This window comes from Myxine glutinosa, chromosome 1 (genome assembly GCF_964187855.1).
Source record: "Myxine glutinosa chromosome 1, kmMyxGlut1.1, whole genome shotgun sequence".
NCBI lineage: Eukaryota > Metazoa > Chordata > Myxini > Myxiniformes > Myxinidae > Myxine > Myxine glutinosa.
In genome coordinates this window covers 331,675,457-331,695,612 of record NC_136261.1, presented here as the reverse complement: position 1 = coordinate 331,695,612, position 20,156 = coordinate 331,675,457, and the positions used below count along the sequence as shown (strand labels likewise).

General features: G+C 45.2%; 1 protein-coding gene across 11 annotated transcripts in view; it reads right to left on the bottom strand.

Annotated features, from left to right (window-relative positions):
- The window catches only part of LOC137412121 (oxysterol-binding protein-related protein 8), a 199,543-nt gene that overhangs the window by 14,775 nt on the left and 164,612 nt on the right, over positions 1-20,156 (bottom strand). For 9 of the 11 annotated variants that reach the window (XR_013621788.1, XM_078769773.1, XM_078769779.1 and 6 more), the window contains 4 exons: positions 17,593-17,682; positions 11,035-11,171; positions 10,502-10,684; positions 10,155-10,390 (listed from right to left, as the gene is read on the bottom strand). Coding sequence is in view for 10 of the 11 variants with exons in the window: in XM_078769773.1 (XP_078625899.1) it covers positions 10,155-10,390; positions 10,502-10,684; positions 11,035-11,171; positions 17,593-17,682 (646 nt within the window). In the remaining variant the exon portion in view is untranslated. The remainder of the gene's footprint in view (positions 1-10,154; positions 10,391-10,501; positions 10,685-11,034; positions 11,172-17,592; positions 17,683-20,156) is intronic. The other 2 variants (XM_078769775.1, XM_078769774.1) reach the window with 1 other exon arrangement.

Genomic DNA, 20,156 nt, shown 5'->3' with positions numbered 1-20,156 from the left:
TTCCAAGAGGCAAAGGCAACTTGTTTCAGGGCAACTGCCTCACTACAAGATTCAGTGTACCATGGACGGGAGGAAGGGTATGGCAACTGAAGACGAGATGGGATGAATCTGTGCATGAGAGAGAGGTCCCTTTGGGGACTTTGGAAGACTTTGGAAGAGACTTTGGAAGAATTCCCAGGATGAGTTGATGTCAGAGGCGGGACAGATGGGAGACCAGTCCAGAGCAGTTTACTTTGACATAAACTCTTCCTGGGAATTCTTCCAAAGGCAGTAGAGATGTGACACCAGTCCAGATGATTGATGGCTGCTTGAAGACCATGCCAGTCGGCCTGAGTGAAATCCCAGACTCGTCAACACTTAGGAGGCTCTCTGAGAATGGCCAGAGAGATGTCCACTTTAACAAGGAAATGATCAGATTTTTTTTTTTTTTTTTGTATACTGAATCGAGGCTCGTGAAAGAGCTAACATTTACTTCACAAACAAATCGACCAGACAAACAAAAAACACAAAAAGAGGGAGCGGAAGACAAGATGGGGAGAAAAGGGGAAGCACACAAACACAACATCCGAGAGCAGGGAGATGTGTGGAAGGGAGAGGGCCCGGGGGGAGGAGGCATGGGAAGGGGGTGGGGGGGGGGGAGGGAGAAGTATAAAGCACAAGGACACCAAGGACTTCCAGGACAGAAGTTGGTATTTCAAAAAGTGGAATTGGGGTGAAATTAGCGGGGGTTGAAAAGATCAAGGTTTTGGATGGGGGAAGATAAGAGATGGTGGTGAACAGCTGTTTTAAAGACTTGGAGGGTGGAGTGGGATTGAAGAGAGTGAGGGAGTTTGTTCCAGAGGCGGGAGAAAAGAGGAATGAAGGAGTGAAGGTGAGCAGAGAGTCTTGATTTTGGCAGTTTAACCAAAAGAGGGTTGCAGGCAGATCTTGTGCGACCTGTAGGAATATTTGCGGGACAGAGCCCAGAGAGAGCTGGGGGGGCAAGGCCAGAGAGGAGTCGGTAGAAGACGGAAAGACCACCAACCTGCCTGCGGTGAGTGAGTGAGAGGCCCTTGGAGTTAGCTTCATCACGGGAGATTCCAATGATTCTGAATGCTTTGGTTTCAACAGCGCGAAGGCGAGCTAGGTGTGAGGCAGGAGCACCAGCCCAGAGGGGAGAGCAGTATTCCATTGAGCTGCGGATGAAAGCCTTGTATGTGGTGAGGAGCTCAGGTGTGCCAAGGAAGGACTTCGCACGACGGAGGATGCCCAGTCGGCGACTGGCTTTGGAGGTCAGATTTGAAATGTGGTTTTTCCAGGAAAGATCATGGCAGATAGTGAGACCCAAAAGCTTGAGTGACCCAAAGCAAAAGACCCAACAGTGACAGAACTTCTTGGAGAGGATTATTCAGAAAGTGGATGGGAGGGTTCTCCAGTCGGTCTTTTCGGAGAGACATCGTAAGAGTGTGAGATTTGTCAGGATTGAAAGACATGTTCCACTTGTTTGCCCAGTCTGTGATTTTGTCAAGGTCTGCAGAGAGTGAGGAGGCTGCAGACTGCCGATCTGAGGGATGAAGAATGGAGCGACAGAGAGTAGAGTCGTCAGCAAAGAGATAGAGAGGATTTTCAAGAGAGTCAGAGAGATCATTGATGAAGACCAGAAAAAGCACAGGGCCCAGAACACTGCCTTGGGGAACTCCAGCCTGAACAGGAAGAGGAGATGAGAGAAACCCATTCAGGGCCACACGTTGACTACGACTAGAGAGGAAGTCCGCCAGCCATGCGTGGAGATTTCCATGGATACCAAAAGAGGAGAGTTTGGTGAGCAGAGCGGGGTGCCAGACCGTATCGAAGGCACGTGATATGTCAAGGGAGACTGCTCTAATTTCCTGTTTGGCATTGAGGACCTCCATCCATTGTTGAGAAAGCAGAAGCAGCATGTCCAGAGTGGAGTGTCCAGGTCTGAAACCAAATTGATGATCAGAGATCAAGTCATTGGAGAAGAGGAAAGATTTCATATCTGAAGCAATGATGGATTCCATGACTTTGCTGATAATTGGGAGAAGGCTGATTGGTCTGTAGTTGCTGGGATCTGTTTTTGCACCTTTTTTGTGCAAAGCGGTGATGTTGGCAGATTTCCAAGCAGATGGAAGATGACCTTGAGCAAAAGAGAGGGTGAAGAGAACAGAAAGAGGGAGTGAAAGAGCGGAAGAACATGATTTTAGGACCCGTGGGCTGATGCCGTCAGGTCCAGTTGCAGAATCAGAGTCGAGGGTTGACAGAAACTTTTCCACCTTGTCAGGAGGAAAGGACACAGAGTCCAGGAGCAGCTGGGTATGACTGGGTACGGTGGGTACCGAGAGGGATGGGTTTGGGACACAAGATTTAGAGGCAAACACAGAGTTGAGGCATTCAGCTTTTTCACGTGCGGAGTCAGCCGTGTGGCCATTTAAGGTGAGGGAGGGGATGGAGGGGGAACAAACACCAGAAACAGATTTTACCAGACGCCACCAGGATTTGGAAGAGGGAGACAGATAAGAGAGTTCGGTCCTGAGGATGGAGATATATTGTTTCCTGGCTCTCCTGAGGGTGGACACACACTTGTTTCGGGCTTTGTGAAAGGAAATGAGATTTCCTTCCGTTGGATTTGCTTTCCAGGAGACGAAAGCAAGTTGTTTCTGGGCAATAGCCTCACCACAAGATTCCGTGTACCATGGACGGGAGGAAGGGTATGACAACTGAAGACGAGAAGGGATAAATCTGTGCATGAGAGAGAGCAATTTACTTTGGAAGAATTCCCAGGAAGAGTTGATGTTAGTAGCAGTAGAGATGGGAGACCAGTCCAGATGATTGATGGCTGCTTGAAGACCGTGCCAGTTGGCCTGAGTGAAATGCCAGACTCGTCGACGCTGAGGAGGCTCTCTGAAAATGGTCAGAGAGATGTCCACTTTAACAAGCACATGATCAGAAGAGCCGATTGGAGCAGAAGAAGAGCAGCAGACATTTTCAGGGAAGTTAGTCATAACCAAGTCCAGAAGAGAAGATTCTCCGTTGACTGAGATCCGGGTTGGGAAATTGACAGATTGTGTCAGTCCCAGTGAGTCACAGAAGTCCTTTGCTGAAGAGCCATGGCTGGTGAGAAAGGTACCCACCCCCAGCCAACTGGCATGGTGACAGTTGAAATCGCCACATATGAGGAAGAGAGAGTTGGGATGGGTAGATAGAAGTTGGTCCATATTATCAGACAGCGAGATGTAGATGGAGTCATCACTGTTTGGTGGACGGTACAACACGCATATGAACAAAAGGTGGGAGCGAAGGGGAAGCCGTAGCCAAAGGTATTCCTGGGGGTGAGGTGGAGAGAGGGCAGTGCAGGGCGAGTGAGGAAGAGAGTTTTTTATAAAGATAGCAACCCCACCTCCAGGACGAGGCTCAGGTCTATCATACCGGAGGAGGGAGTAACCTGGGAGAGATACCAAGGAATCAGAGACATCATGAAGGAGGAAGGTTTCTGTTAAGCAGATCACGTCTGGTTTGTCAGAAGCAACCTGTATGGAGAGATCAGTTAAGTTTGAGCGAAGGCCCCGGATGTTTGAGGTCCATACTGTTAAGGAAGAGGAAGGGGGAGCATCGGATACAGAACAGGGGGGGGGGGGGGGGGGAGCGGTAGGGCAGGATGTGGAAGAGGAGGAAGAGGTAGGGAGAGCTGTTGCAGGTGTGTCAGAGATTACAGAATAGCTTGGAGAAAGGGAAGAATGGGGCGGACAAAAGGTTTGATGGTGTTTGGGTGAGGCGCAGTGAGGTGTTATTTGAGGAGGGGGAAGAGTGAGGCAGAAGGTTGAGGAAGATGAAGGTGAAAGTTGGAAGGGGGAAGAAGCGGGGAGGACGCTTTGAGGAGGAGTGAGAGGGGAGTCTAGGAGGGGAGGAGTGAGGGAGTCTCGGAGGGGAGGGGTGTGGGGGGAGTTTAGGAGGGAAGGGGCAGGGGGGGAGATTTGAAGGGATGGGTGTTTGGGAAGATTTGGGGGGGAGGGGCAAGGGGGAAGATTTGACAGAGATGGGTGATGGGGAAGATTTGGAGGGGAGGGGTGTGATTGGATTTTGAAAAGTGTACGATTTATGGGAAACGAACATTTATTGCAAAATGAGTTTCTTGAGACATTCGAGTCAAAAATACGTTTGAGGACGCTGAAGGATGGGTGGAGTTCTGGAGAGTTTAGGGAATGAATGAAAGATGCACTGTAAGAGATGGAATTTTTTTTTTGAATGAATAGAATTGGTGAGCAAGTCGAAAGCATCCTTTTATAGAAGAAGTTGAAAAAAGTGTTATCGAATATGACATAATAATAAAGTTCTTCAGGGGACAGATGAAACATGTATTAACAACTTGATCACGTGATCTCGAACAACGTGGTCGAAGAACGAAAGAACAAATAACGAAGAACGAAAGAGCAAAAGAACAAATAAGAACGCACAAGCGGATAAGAACAGGCAAGGAAAAAAATTTTTTGGTTTTTTTTTGAGATTTTAAAACAAGGGAGTATGGGTGAAAAGACCGTGAAAAACAGAGACCGAAAGTAGTTGCAGCGCGATCGAAGAACCGCTGAGACAAAAAACAAAAGCCTCAAGCCAAGGTCTGAGGACACGGTAGCCTACAAGTACTACACTAGGCCTCAGGATGCACGATACGAAAAAACCGACGATTCTGTACACAGGTATGAAAAACCAACACCGAGAAACCTATTAAAGTCACCCCAATAGGTACATGCACCGAAAGAAAGATAAAGATACGACAAAAACACAAATGTGAAAGATCACTTAGCTTCGAAAGCGTGAGCGCATGGAACAGCTTTGAAAAGACGTGACCTCGCCATGATCTCTAGATGATCGTCTCGATGAACCGATTGGAGCAGAAGAACAGCAGACATTTCCAGGGATGTTAATCAAAACCAAATCTAGAAGAAATGATGTACTGTTGACTCAGACCCGGGTTGGGAAATCGACAGATTGTGTTAATTGTGTTAGTCCCAATGAGTCACACAAGTCCTTTGCTGAGGTGCCATGGCTGGTACTAGAGGTACCCATGCCTAGCCAGCTGGCATGATGACAATTGAAGTTGCCACATATGAGGAAGAGAGAGTTGGGATGAGTGGATAGAAGTTGGTCCATGTTGCCGAACAGCGAGATGTAGATGGAGTAATCACTGTTTGGTGGACGGTACAACACATATGAACAAAGGTGGGAACGGAGGGGAAGCCATAGCCAGAGGTATTCCTGGGGTTTGGGAGGTGTAAGAGCAGTACAGAGAGAGTAAGAAATAGATATTTTATGTACAGTGTAACTCTGCCACCAGGAAGAGGCTCGGGTCTACCATACCGAAGTAACCAGGGAGACATACTAAGGAGTCAGGGACGTCTTGAAGGGGGAAAGTTTCTGTCGAGCAGATCAAGTCTTGTTTGTGAGAAGCAACCTGTATGGAGAGATTAGTCAGGTTTGAGCGAAGGCCCTGGATGTTTGAGGTCCATACCGTTAAGGGGAAAGGAGGGGGGGGCATCAGGTACAATCGAGGGTAGGGGAGGAGTAGGGTAAGATGAGGGAGGAGAGGAGATAGGGAGAGCAGTTCACAGTGTGTCGGAGATTGCAGAAGAGCTAGGAGATAGGGCAGGATGAGGAAAAGGAGGACAAATTTCTAGGTGGTGATGGGGTGAGGCAGAGTGAGAAGTAATATGAAGAGGGGGGAAGTGGGAAGTAGAGGCTTGGAGGAGGTGGAGGAATGAGTTGGAAGAGAGAGGAAGGGGGAGAGGGCAGCTTTGTGGATGAGTTAAGAGGCAACTTTGAAGAGGAGGGGTGAGAGGGGAGATTTGAAAGTGAGGGGGGAGGGGGGAGATTTGAAAGGGAGGAGTGAGGGCAGAGATTTGAACAGGAGAAGTGAGGTGGTGGTTTTGAAGGGGAGGGGTGAGGGGAGTTTTGAAGGGGAGGGGTGAGGGGAGTTTTGAAGGGGAGGGGTGAGGGGAGTTTTGAAGGGGAGGGGTGAGGAGGGAGTTTTCAAAGTTTTGAAAGATTAATGAAATTTGAGCATCCAAAACAAATTTTGGTTCTTGAGATTTTCAAGTCAGAGATACGTTTGAAAACGTTGGAGGATGGGTGGAATAAAGGTGAATTTTGAGATTGGAGAAAGGAAGAACTGTAAGAGATTGAATTTATTTAATTGGAATGATTGAAAGAGCGATTTGACGACAGCCTTATTAAAAGGAAGAAGAAGAGCGAGTTGTAAAAGAAGAGAGTGTGCAACATGGGAGAAGAAAGTTTAAACATTTAAAAACAAAACCATGAACACTGTCTGTGTATTCACTGAAATGAGGTTAGGAGGAACTCCTTTTTCTTTTTATTTAGGTGAAAGCAGGTGTGTACCCCGGTTTTTTCCCGGTGTGTACCCCGGTTTAGAATAGGTACACCGTATCCCTGCGTGTCGTAAGAGGCGACTAAAAGGGTTGGTGTCAGGAAGGGCATCCGGCCATAAAAACATTGCCTCAAAAAGAGAACCATGAAAATTACAACTACATATGGGCAGGGTACAGCCAGAAGTACCCCGTGGGGACCCCACTCCCTCTCGTCAAAACTCAAGGTGGGGAACCCGATCGAAGCAAGGGTGGAAATCACTCCATTTATGACGACGAAAAGTCTGATGACCGACGTGGAGATCGGTTTCTGACGTTTGGGACATGGAATGTAGGGACAATGACAGGGAGATCAAGAGAAGTGGTGGAAGTATTGGTCAGAAGAAGAGTGGACATATGTTGTGTGCAGGAGACGAGATGGAAGGGAAGTGGTGGGAGAATGGTGAAGGGTAGGCAGGGACAGAAATACAAGTTTGTGTGGCAAGGGTGCCCGGAGGGCGTGAATGGTGTTGGTGTCCTGTTTTCTGAGGAGTTTGTAGACAGTGTGGTGAGTGTGACGAGAGTGAGTGATAGGTTGATGATGGTGAAAATGATGATTGGAAAGCTCTTGGTGAACGTCATCTCGGGATATGCTCCACAGGTTGGTCGGAGCGATGAAGAGAAGGACAAGTTTTGGTGTGCGATAGAGAAGCTGATGGAAAACGTGAAAGATGAGGAAGTTGTTGTGGTAGGAGACCTAAATGGACATGTGGGAAGGAGTCTGGACGGTTTTGAGGGAGTTCATGGGAGTTACGGATATGGCGTGAGAAATGGAGAAGGTGAAAGGATTTTGGAGTTTGCTGATGGAGCTGATTTGTTCATTTGTAATACTCAGTTCCAGAAAGAGGATAATAAGCTTGTTACATACACGTCAGGTGGGTCGATGACAACCGTTGACTACCTGATGGTGCGTAGGCGAGATAGGGCGCACCTCCGGGACACAAAGGTGATCCCGGGGGAGGAGGCTGTTTCACAGCACCACTTGGTTGTCTGCGACAAAAGGTTGAAAGGTGCGAGGAGAGCTCGGCTGGTGAAGTACCAACCGAGAATGAAGGTGTGGGGGTTGAAAGAGGTGACAGTGAGGGAGGCATTAAAAGAGAGGCTGAGTATGGTAGAGGATGATGTGGTTGAGCTTGAAAGTGGTTGGATATCAATGAAAGATAGTCTGTTGGGAGCCGTTGGTGAGGTATGTGGATGGACAAAAGGACCACCGAGGCACTCGGCAACATGGTGGTGGGATGATGAAGTTGGAAAGAAGATTGACGAGAAGACGAAGAGGTTCAAGGAGTGGCAGAAGGCGAAGGGTACGGGGGCAGAAAAGGAAGAGCATGAAAGTTATAAGGCAGCCAAGAAGGCTGCAAAGAAAGAGGTAGCAAAGGCGCAGGAGGCATGTAGGAAAATGTTCGGAGAACGCTTGGATTCGGAGGAGGGTCAGAGAGCGGTATTCAGGATTGCAAAGCAGATAGCGAAAGAGAGGTGTGATGTGATGGGGGTGAGTTGCTTGAAGGATGAAGTGGGACAAATCGATGTGGACCCAGATGGAATTAAAGGAAGATGGAAGAGATATATGGAAATACTGTTGAATGCAGAGAATGGGATGGCAACATAGAGAGTAACCCAGTTTTAGGACCGGCAGAGAAGATAACCGAGAAGGAAGTTGAGGAGTCGATAAAAGCAATGAAGAGTAGAAAAGCGGGAGGGTCGACGGGAGTTGTAGGAGATATGTTGAAGGCAGCCGGAAATTGGGGTGTGAAGAGAATGACAGAGATCTGACATCTGGTGGTGAAAGAAGGCCGCATTCCAGTGGATTGGGAACTGAGTACCCTCGTCCCTCTTTCCAAGGGGAAAGATGACCCTCTGGACTGTGGCTCGTATCGAGCGATAAAGTTATTGGAGCATGGAATGAAGGTATTGGAAAGGGTGTTGGAGAGGAGGATAAGGAAGAAAGTGAAGATTGACGAAATGCAGTTTGGATTTATGCCAGGAAGAGGAACGACAGACGCAGTTTTTATTGTGAGGCAGTTGCAGGAGAAGTACATGGAGAAGAGGAAGAAGTTGTTTCTTGGGTTTGTTGATCTGGAGAAAGCATTCGATAGTGTTCCACGTGAAGTAGTGACATGGGCATTGAGGAAGTTAGGAGTGGAGGAATGGTTGATCAGAGCAGTGATGGCAATGTACAAAAGAGCGCGCACAGCTGTAAGGACGAAGGACGGGAACAGTGGTGAGTTTGAGGTGAAGGTGGGAGTGTATCAGGGGTCGGTACGAAGTCCACTACTATTTGTAGCTGTGATGGAGGTACTGGCTCGGAACATAAAGGAGGGTTTACCGTGGGAGTTGTTGTATGCAGATGATCTGGTGTTGATTGCAGAAAGTATGGACTGAAGGAGAAGATGAACAAGTGGAAGGAACGTATGGAGACGAAAGGTCTGAAGGTGAATATCGGAAAAACAAAGGTGATAGTTGAGGTGGAAAGAACTGGGAAGTGGCCATGTGCTATGTGCAGGAAGGGTGTCGGAGTGAACTCAATTCAATGTACAATGTGCCCCGAGTGGGTTCATCAAAAATGTAGTGGTTTGAGAGTGTCATTAACCAGTGGGGCAGCTACATTCAAGTGTAAGGTGTGCACAGAGGGAGCTGCAGATGGAGGAAATGTTGAGTTGGATCTTGGAGACGGCGTGAAGCTGGAAGGTGTGAAAACATTTTGCTACCTCGGAGACATGCTGAATGGAGAAGGTGGATCAGACTCGGCAACGGTTGCTAGAGTGAGATGTGCATGGAAGAAGTTTCGGGAAATGAGTGGCGTGCTGACGAGGAGGGGAGTGTCGTTGAAGCTGAAGGGAAAGGTGTATGCTGCATGTGTGAGAAGTGTTATGATTTATGGGAGCGAGACATGGGTAATGAACGTAGAGCAGCAATGAAGGCTGGAAAGGGTGGAAATGCGAATGGTTCGGTGGATGTGCGGAGTATCGTTGAGAGAGAGGAAGCCAAATGATGAATTGCGAAAGATGATGGGAATAGAGCCTGTGATGGATGCTGTGAAGAGAAACAGTTTGAGATGGTTTGGTCATGTGTTGAGGAAGGATGAAAGTGACTGGTTGAGAAGAGTGATGGAAATGAATGTGGAAGGAAGTAGAGGACGGGGCAGACTGAGAAAGACTTGGCTAAAGATGGTCGAATAAGAAATGCGGGCAAGGGGGTTAAACAAGGGGAGATGCAGAAAATATGGCAAAACGGAGAAGATTGTCATGGGGACCGCAAGGCTAACCCCCGCTCTTGCAGGGAAAATGGCCTTAAAATGCCTGTTGTTGTTGTTGTTGTTGTTGTTAGGTGAAAGCAGGGTGGAGTAAAAATATCATGGAGTATGGTAAATACCGTCACGAACAGAGTGGTGATGGAAAGGTGAAATCGCATCGGCAAGATGGAGGAAAAGGGGCGGGAAGACGTATGCAAAATTTATAACGACGTAATATATATATAATGTGTGCAAAAATTAACGTAACAATTCTGAAACTTACTACACCCACCCCATCTGCCATGTACAAATATTTTGCCCCCTTTTCTCTTTTACACATCCCAACATCCTTTAACCTCACTACCGACTCCTCAACTAACTTACCGTTCTATCTTCACCTCTGAAATTTTGTTTCTCAATGTTCAATGTTTTTTTCTACATCTACATCCCAAGGCCTCCTACTCCTTCAACTCCACTGCCCTTCTACCTCATGCTCTTTTCACTCCTACCATCATTATCAGATGAGTCCTGATGCTGAGGGTCTGGAGTAGAACACTTGCGCCGATGAATATTCCCTTTATGCTTCAGCAAGTCCAATTCATCTGAATGATAGTTCTTGGATCCGACTGATGCTCCACCGAGGCCCAGAACAGGTGCAATGCATGGCCCGTGCTTCATCTTTGCCCGAATCACACCGTACTTCTCGAACTGCAGCACATCATTGAGTGCGTCCCAAGGCCTGGTGCTGAAGAAATTACAAACAGTAAAGGGATGCAAAAAAATAAAGTGTTGCCACAATGGAGAAAGTATACATCAATAAACTAAAAAGTCTCTCAGTTGCACAAGAAACACTCACTCCGAATAACGATAGTGCCAGGAACCGCTGATGTCCTGGTGAAAAAGTCTGGGTAACCAAATTGTGCCGGTTTCTTTCCGATGACGTGCTGACTGACGCTGGGCCTCCTCAAGCAATGACTTTTCATGGGTTGCGAGGTTCTGATCCCGATCAAGAATAGCCTGAGTTACATGCTGCCACAGCCTGCCAAATGCATACGTGAGAAATATATGTACTTGATGCACAAGATTCAGCAAAGATTCCAACACCTAATTGTCCCGAACCAAAAAGAAAAAGACCCGGAAATACAACAGGGAAGGAGACCTTTTTCTCACTCAGGACAAGCAAAGAAACCGAACAAAAACATTTCCTGTATAATTTTGTAAAATTATAATTTTCCAAAGGAATTATTTTTTAAATATTTAATTTAATCATTTAATACTTAATTATTATATATTTAATTTAATTTTTAATAATAATTAATTAAAATTATTTTCTATAGAAGATGAAGTTTCCGCAATATGTTTTTAAAAACCAATAAACGTTTTGCTCACCGTTCTGATTCAAATGGAAATTGTTCATTTTGAGGCACTATGCAGCGCTGAAGCCTTTGATTCCTAATCTCAACAGTTGGGGTCCAAAAAGGCTCAGAAGCTGTACTTCCATTCTCCTGGATGAACACCTCCTGGTCCTGGACACAAGAAACAGCCGGTGTTGAACAGTACACATTCCAGGACTATATATTGTACAAGTGTCAGTTGATTATTTTAAAATGTTATGGAAATAATATCAATCTCTTGTTCTAAACATAATCGAATCAAAAATTGAATAGAAAGCTCAAAGCCATTTGGCAACACCATCTGTACAAAGTTGCAGCTTGCAGGGATGAAGAGAACAACATTGGAAAATAAGTGATAACGACGAGTAAAAAGCACTCCCAAAAACAATTCTTGATTACAAAGTTCAGGCTCAGATTGTTTGGAAGAATCAGAGAATACGATATGTTTGATGCTGATGCTGATGCGATATGTTCCCGGTGTGTACCCTGGTTAGAATAGGTACACCGTATCCCTGCGTGTCGTAAGAGGCGACTAAAAGGGTTGGCGTCAGGAAGGGCATCCGGCCATGAAAACATTGCCTCAAGGGGAGAACCATGACAATTACAACTACATATGGGCAGGGTACAGCCCGAAGTGGAGATCGGTTTCTGAGGTTTCGGACATGGAATGTAGGGACAATGGCAGAGAGATCAGGAGAAGTGGTGGAAGTATTGATCAGAAGAAGAGTGGACATATGTTGTGTGCAAGAGACGAGATGGAAGGGAAGTGGTGTGAGAATGGTGAAGGGTAGGCAGGGACAGAAATACAAGTTTGTGTGGCAAGGGTGCCCGGAGGGCGTGAATGGTGTTGGTGTCCTGTTTTCTGAGGAGTTTGTAGACAGTGTGGTGAGTGTGACTAGAGTGAGTGATAGGTTGATGATGGTGAAAATGATGATTGGAAAGCTCTTGGTGAACGTCATCTCGGGATATGCTCCGCAGGTTGGTCGGAGCGATGAAGAGAAGGACAAGTTCTGGTGTGCGATAGAGAAGCTGATGGAAAACGTGAAAGATGAGGAAGTTGTTGTGGTAGGAGGAGACTTAAATGGACATGTGGGAAGGAGTATGGACAGTTTTGAGGGAGTTCATGGGGGTTATGGATATGGTGTGAGAAATGGAGAAGGTGAAAGGATTTTGGAGTTTGCTGATGGAGCTGATTTGTTGATTTGTAATACTCAGTTCCAGAAAGAGGATAATAAGCTTGTTACATACACGTCAGGTGGGTCGACGACAACCGTTGACTACCTGATGGTGCGTAGGCGAGATAGGGGGCCCCTCCGGGACACAAAGGTGATCCCGGGGGAGGAGGCTGTTTGACAGCACCACTTGGTTGTCTGCGACATAATGGTGAAAGGTGCGAGGAGAGCTCGGTGGGTGAAGTACCAACCGAGAATGAAGGTGTGACGGTTGAAAGAGGTGACAGTAAGGGAGGCATTAAAAGAGAGGCTGAGTAGGGTAGAGGATGATGTGGTTGAGCTTGAACGTGGTTGGATGTCAATGAAAAATAGTCTGTTGGGAGCTGTTGGTGAGGTATGTGGATGGACAAAAGGACCACCGAGGCACTCGGAACATGGTGGTGGGATGAGGAAGTTGGAAAGAGGATTGATGAGAAGAGGAAGAAGTTCAAGGAGTGGCAGACGGCGAAGGGTACGGGAGCAGAAAAAGCAGAGCATGAAAGTTATAAGGCAGCCAAAAGGCTGCAAAGAAAGAGGTAGCAAAGGCGCAGGAGGCATGTAGGAAAATGTTCGGAGAAAGCTTGGATTCGGAAGAGGGTCAGAGACCGGTATTCAGGATTGCAAAGCAGATAGCGAAAGAGAGGTGTGATGTGATGGGGGTGAGTTGCTTGAAGGATGAAGTGGGACAAATCGTTGTGGACCCAGATGGAATTAAAGGAAGATGGAAAAGATATATGGAAATGCTGTTGAATGCAGAGAATGAATGGGATGGCAACAAAGAGAGTAACCCAGTTTTAGGACCGGCAGAGAAGATAACTGAGAAGGAATTTGAGGAAGCGATAAAAGCAATGAAGAGTAGAAAAGTGGGAGGGCCGACGGGAGTTGTGGGAGATATGTTGAAGGCAGCAGGAAGTTGGGGTGTGAAAAGAATGACAGAGATCTGTAATCTGGTGGTGAAAGAAGGCCGAATTCCAGTGGATTGGGAACTGAGTACCCTCGTCCCTCTATACAAGGGGAAAGGCGACCCTCTGGAGTGTGGCTCGTACCGAGCGATAAAGTTATTGGAGCATGCAATGAAGGTATTGGAAAGGGTGTTGGAGAGGAGGATAAGGAAGAAGGTGAAGATCGACGAAATGCAGTTTGGATTTATGCCAGGAAGAGGAAAGACAGACGCGCTCTTTATTGTGAGGCAGTTGCAGGAGTAGTACATGGAGAAGAGGAAGAAGTTGTTTCTTGGGTTTGTTGATCTGGAGAAAGCATTCGATAGGGTTCCACGCGAAGTATTGACATGGGCATTGAGGAAGTTAGGAGTAGAGGAATGGTTGATCGGAGTGGTGATGGCAATGTACAAAAGAGCGCGCACAGCTGTAATGACGAAGGACGGGAACAGTGGTGAGTTTGAGGTGAAGGTGGGAGTGTATCAGTGGTCGGTACTAAGTCCACTACTATTTGTAGCTGTGATGGAGGTGCTGGCTCAGAGCGTAAAGGAGGGTTTACCGTGGGAGTTGTTGTATGCAGATGATCTGGTGTTGATTGCGGAAAGTATGGATGGACTGAAGGAAAAGATGAACAAGTGGAAGGAGTGTATGGAGACAAAAGGTCTGAAGGTGAATATAGGAAAGACGAAGGTGATGGCAAGTGGTAAAGCATGTGGTGAGGTGGAAAGAACTGGGAAGTGGCCATGTGCTGTGTGCAGGAAGGGTGTCGGAGTGAACTCCATTCAATGTACAATGTGCGCTGAGTGGGTTCATAAAAAATGTAGTGGTCTGAGAGGGTCATTAACCAGTGTGGCAGCTACATTCAAATGTAAGGTGTGCACAGAGGGAGCTGCAGATGGAGGAAATGAGTTGGATCTTGGAGACGGCATGAAGCTGGAAGGTGTGAAAACATTTTGCTACCTCGGAGACATGCTGAATGGAGAAGGTGGATCAGACTCGGAAACGGTTGCAAGAGTGAGATGTGCATGGAAGAAGTTTCGGGAACTGAGTGGCGTGCTGATGAGATGGGGAGTGTCGTTGAAGCTGAAGGGAAAGGTGTATGCTGCATGTGTGAGAAGTGTTATGATTTATGGGAGCGAGAAATGGGTAATGAACGTAGAGCAGCAACGAAGGCTGGAAAGGGTGGAAATGCGAATGGTTCGGTGGATGTGCGGAGTATCGTTGAGAGAGAGGAAGACAAATGATGAATTGCGAAAGATGATGGGAATAGAGCCTGTGATTGATGCTGTGAAGAGGAACAGGTTGAGATGGTTTGGTCATGTGTTGAGGAAGGATGAAAGTGACTGGTTGGGAAGAGTGATGGAAATGAATGTAGAAGGAAATAGAGGACGGGGAAGTCCGAGAAAGACTTGGCTAAAGATGGTGGAAGAAGAAATGCGGGCAAGGGGGTTAACAAGGAGAGATGCAGAAAATAGGGCGAAATGGAGAAGATTGTCATGGGGACCGCAAGGCTAACCCCCGCTATAGCAGGGAAAATGGCCTTAAAATGCATGTTGTTGTTGTTGATGCTGATGACTTGAATATGTTACAATATAAATGCAGATCACAGAAAATTGTCAGCCTTAGTAATGGAATTAAACAATTTAGAATAGAAAATAATAATATTTGAAAATTAAAAGAAAATTAAATACAGTAATCCAAAACATTTAAAAAATCAAATAACTGAAAAATCAAATATGGAAATAAATAAATAAATGAAAAATTAAGCAATATAAAATTGAGGAAAAAATTGAAAATTAAATAATTGTAATTTGGTAAAAATTAAACTATTGGAAATGAAATAATTGAAGATTGAAAAAAATGAAATAACTGAAAATTGAAAAATTAAATAAATAAATATGAAATAATGGAAAAATTATTCTACTAAAGCAAGACACCACGGATAAAGACTAAACACTTAATGCTTCCCTCCGGGAACCATAATTATTAGCTGTTTGTTTTAAATAACCCAGAAGTAGAAAGTGCAACTACAAACAGCGTATGTGAACTCGTTCTCATCTCAAATTATCACTTACAATATTTTCACGCAAATAACCCGCAGCCTATTCGTTAAATTGGTTCCAAAAATTTCACCTGCGGGGTATACTCGTGTGCAGGTAATGTGTCTGAAATTTTCCTTGAGCACATTTTTCCGCAGGTGCGGAGTATACGAGGGATCAGATTATTTGCATAAAAATACGGTAAACTGACACAAATCGTATGTCAAACCTGAGATTGATGTATTTTGCTGCTTTCAGAGTTAATAATTAGTTCTCCAAAATATTCCGTATATAGTTGCTTCCAAAACTCTAATGGAAGTGTAGAAGGAAGGTTATGCAAATTAAAGTTTCCAAAAATAAAAAATACAAATATTTTGACACTAAAAATACTCCATACTGATACCGATCACCAGACAAGGTGGCATAATGGTTTGAACGTTCGCTGTGGGAGGTCAGTGGTTCAAATGCGACCATGGCGGAGTCATACCGCATAATTAAAACGGTACATGCTGCTTCCTTGCTTGCCATTAATCATTTAGAGAACAAGCGTTACGCCTAGGTCCCCCGTCGGGGAAGTGATGTGAGTTGACAAAGTGGAAGACGCAGAAAACATGCTATGATATGATATTTCGCTCACAAGGTTCAGACATACATGGAGGCGGCCATCTTGGATTTTGACGTGGCGACCCAATTTTCAATAGCGTTCTTCCTTTTGCCTAGATATAGCCTGGTGTTGGCTTAGCGGTTTGGGTGCCGGCTTGGGATCCTGGGTTCGAATCTCGATCGATCGCTGAATTAACGCCAGGGGGGTTGACTCAGCCTGTCATCCTTCCGAGGTCGGCAAATTGAGTACCAGCTTGCTGGGATGAATGATCCCGGTGTGTACCCCGATTTAGAATAGGTACACCGTATCCCTGCACATCGTAAGAGGCGACTATGGGTTGGCGCCAGGAAGGGCATCCGGCCATAAAAACATTGCCTCAAACAGGGAACCATGATTGTCATGGGGCCCGCAAGGCTAACCCCTGCTCTAGCAGGGAAAATTGCCTTAAAAACGATCATTCATTCATTCATTCTTATGCCTAGAATCACCCACACACCAGATTAGAAGTTGGTACTTCGCTTATTTTTCAAGATATTCCGCTCACAAGGTTCAGACATACATGGCGGTGGCCATCTTGGATTTTGACGTGGCGACCCAATTTTCAATAGCGTTCTTCCTTATGCGTAGATACACCCACACACCAGATTAGAAGTTAGTAGTTCGTTTATTTTTCAAGATATTTCGCTCACAAGGTTCAGACATATATATGGTGGTGGCCATCTTGGATTTTGACGTGGCGACCCAATTTTCAACAGGGTTCTTCCTTATGCCTAGATACACCCACACACCAGATTAGAAGTTGGTACTTCGCTTATTTTTCAAGATATTCCGCTCACAACGTTCAGACATACATGACATCAGACATACATGGCATCAGACATACATGGCGGCGGCCATCTTGGATTTTGACGTGGGTTGCACCCGCACACCAAATTCGAATGCGGTCCTTCGCTTACGCATGCACGCACGCACGGACGGACACACGGACGGAGGGGAAAACCATAGTCCCCCTTTCGCTCCGCGGTGCGACGGGGGACAATAAACCTCGATTGACTTCCATCAGGAAGAAAAAATTCTTTAAAAGTTATGGATTAATTGATTCGATTTTGGTGAAGAATCCGGATTCAGATAGGAGAATTTTAAATATTTCAGTTATTTTTCACCAACGAGAAATGAGGCAAAAACCGATATATAGCATATTTCAAAAAGTTGTGGATGAGCTCTGACAAAGCCTGGTGGATGAGTTGGGTGTGCAACAAGGACGAATCGATGAGATTTTGGTGATGATCCGGATATAGATACGAGACATTTTTAAATTTTCAAGTGATTCTTAACCATTGATAGATGTGACCAAAAATGATATATAGCATATTTCAAAAAGTTGGAGATGAGTTACGACAAAACAAGCCGAGAACAAGTCAAACAGATTTTGGTTCAGGTCCAGATCCAGACCTGGCCTATCAGTGGCATACAAAACGTAAACTGTTCAGCATGACTCTACCGAGTGCCCCTCTCATATTGTATCATGTATTTGTCTGCATGTGTGCACAAGATTTGTGTTCTATCCCCTCCAAAAACCTTCAGAACACAGCACAAAGCTTCAGAATGTAAGTTGTGGAATATATTTTGCTACAAACTTTCCAATCACCAATCAATCCCCTTGGGAAAAAAAATAAACCAACAAAACAACCTGTATGCATAAAAGAGGAGCTAAGTCGAGTTGAAATTCCCACGAGGAAATAGAAATACAGTGAAACTCACCCAATGCCCCTCCAGTGTGCACAGTGTTTGCTTGCCCAATTTGATCTTCCCTGTGATCATGTTCAGAGTGTCAGAGCTTCCTAAGAAAGGCTAAGGAAGGTGAGAGAGGATAAAAGGAAAGTTACGTATTTAACAAATTATCCAATGGCAAAAACAAATAATGTTGAAACTTTTGATGAAAATGTTCCATGTATAACTAATCTGATGACTTCAACAGCCATGGTATTGTAGTCAGGTCCTTGACGCTTCACATCAAACCACACATGTTGGATTTCCAACCCACATTTGCTATTGGCTCCTATTGTCCGCTCGACTTGATGTTCAACTTCTACCCTCTCCCATTTCCTGTTCTTCTTATGTGCCCTGAACTCCTCAAATCAAGACTCCTTGAGAGTATTATTTATCTGGCTTTTTTAAGGATAGTGTCAAGGTTATGCCATGTCTGGCAATTTAATGGGCCAGGTTGGTCTGACCTGTTATTCCACTATCTCTTCCATTTGTCCATTCTCTCTTCGGCTCCTCTATGGATATAGACAGGGACTGGACATGCTTCTCAACATTCTCGGACACGAGTTGATACATTTATACCTCAAGAGATCCTAATGAACATCACAACGGTGATAGTCGTGGCCAAAAATATTGGCACCTTTGCACTTTTTTCAAATAATACCCATTTCTTCCAAAAGATTGTTGAAATTTAAAAATCTTTTGGTGTCCACATATGTATTTCTTTGGTTTGCAGTGGAACAAAACAAAAAAAGATGAAAAAATTACGAAATCTTAGCTTATTCCACACATAAATCCTAAAATACCCCAGACAATATTATTGGCACCTTTTAAAAGTTGTTAGAAATAATTAAATGTCAAGCAGGCGATTCACCTTTACTTTGGAATTGAAGTCACCTGCGGTGAGTTTGAGGTGTCTGCAATATAAAAATCACTCATTCAACCAGTTTGAATAGAGAAAAGGAGTCATTCTGCTGTTTTGTGTCACTGTGTGTACCGCAATGAGCATGGATAAAAGAGAGAAAACCAGAGAATTGTCTGAGGAGGTCAGACACAAGATTGCAGCCAAGCAAGTACAGTCTCAAGGCTACAAGTCCATCTCCAGAGACCTTGATGTTCCTGTATCCACCATATGGAATGTTATCAGGAAGTTTAAGGACCATGGCACTGTAGCCAACCTCCGTGGACGTGGCCACAAGAGAAAACTTGATCGAAGATTGCACTGAAGGATTGTTTGAATGGTGTAGAAAGCACCTCGATCAACTGCCAAACAGATTCAAGCTGACCTTCAGATACAAGGTATGACATTTTCAACTCGCACCATCCGTCGTCAACTCAATGAAAGGGGGTTCTTTGGTAGGAAACCCAGCAGGTCCCCACTGCTGAGAGAGCGAGACATAAGAAAGCCCAACTGGAGTTTGCCAAAACACACCTGAACAATCCAAAATCCTTCTGGGAGAATGTCCTGTGGACAGATGAGACCAAATTAGAGCTTTTTGGTAAAGCACATCATCTCCATGTTTACAGAAAACAAAATGAAGCCTTTAAAGAAAAGAACACCTTCCCTACAGTCAAACATTGAGGAGGTTCAGTGATGTTTTGGGGTTGCTGTGCCGCCTCCTGGGTGCCTTGAATGTGTGCATGGCATCATTAAATCAGGAGATTACCAAGGCATTTTGGAGCACAATGTTCAACCCAGTGTCAGAAAGCTGGGTCTCCGTCGAAGGTCATGGGTCTTGCAGCAGGACAATGACCCCAAACACACTTCAAAAAGCACCCCGGAATGTTTCAAAATAAAAAGCTGGACTGTTCTGAAGTGGCCAGCAATGATTCCAGAACTAAATCCCATTGAACACCTGTGGGGAGATCGGAAAACAGCAGTTGGGAGAAGACACCCTTCAATTCTGGGAGAACTGGACCAGTTTGTACAAGAAGAGTGGGCCAAACTTCCAGTAGAGAGGTGAAGGAAGCTCATTCATGGCTCGAGGAAGGGCTTGACTGCAGTTATTTTGTCCAAAGGCCGTGCTACCAAATATTGTCTCGGGTGTCAATAATTTTGTCAGTCATTTATTTTCTGATTCTGATTTAAAAGGATATATATTAAGTTCTGAATAAAAAACAAAGGTTCTGTAATATTAACAGTGAAATAAGGAATTGTGGAAACCAAATACTTTTGTCATTTTTCAACTTATTTTTGAGAAAATTGAGTTATTTGAAAAAAGTGCAAGGGTGCCAATATTTTTGGCCACGACTGCATGGCAAATTATTTATTTGTGGAGGCAAATTCCAGAAAGCAGTTTGCCTTTTTCTCCAAGAAATCAAACCCCACCACTGGGAATCTGCAGTCTCTCTGAAAAGCACACGGTCAGTGTTATCCTTGTTTAGATAATGCAGATTATGCTAATGTCGGGCTGGCAGGATGGCCTAGACTAGAAGTACAACACTCGTCTCTAAACTGTCCAGCTTGGGTTCAAATCCCGGTCCAGCTATAAATTGTCATCCCGGTGTTTCACAGGCAGTGCGATTCATCAATCTTTGTGCCATCCCTCAGATGGACG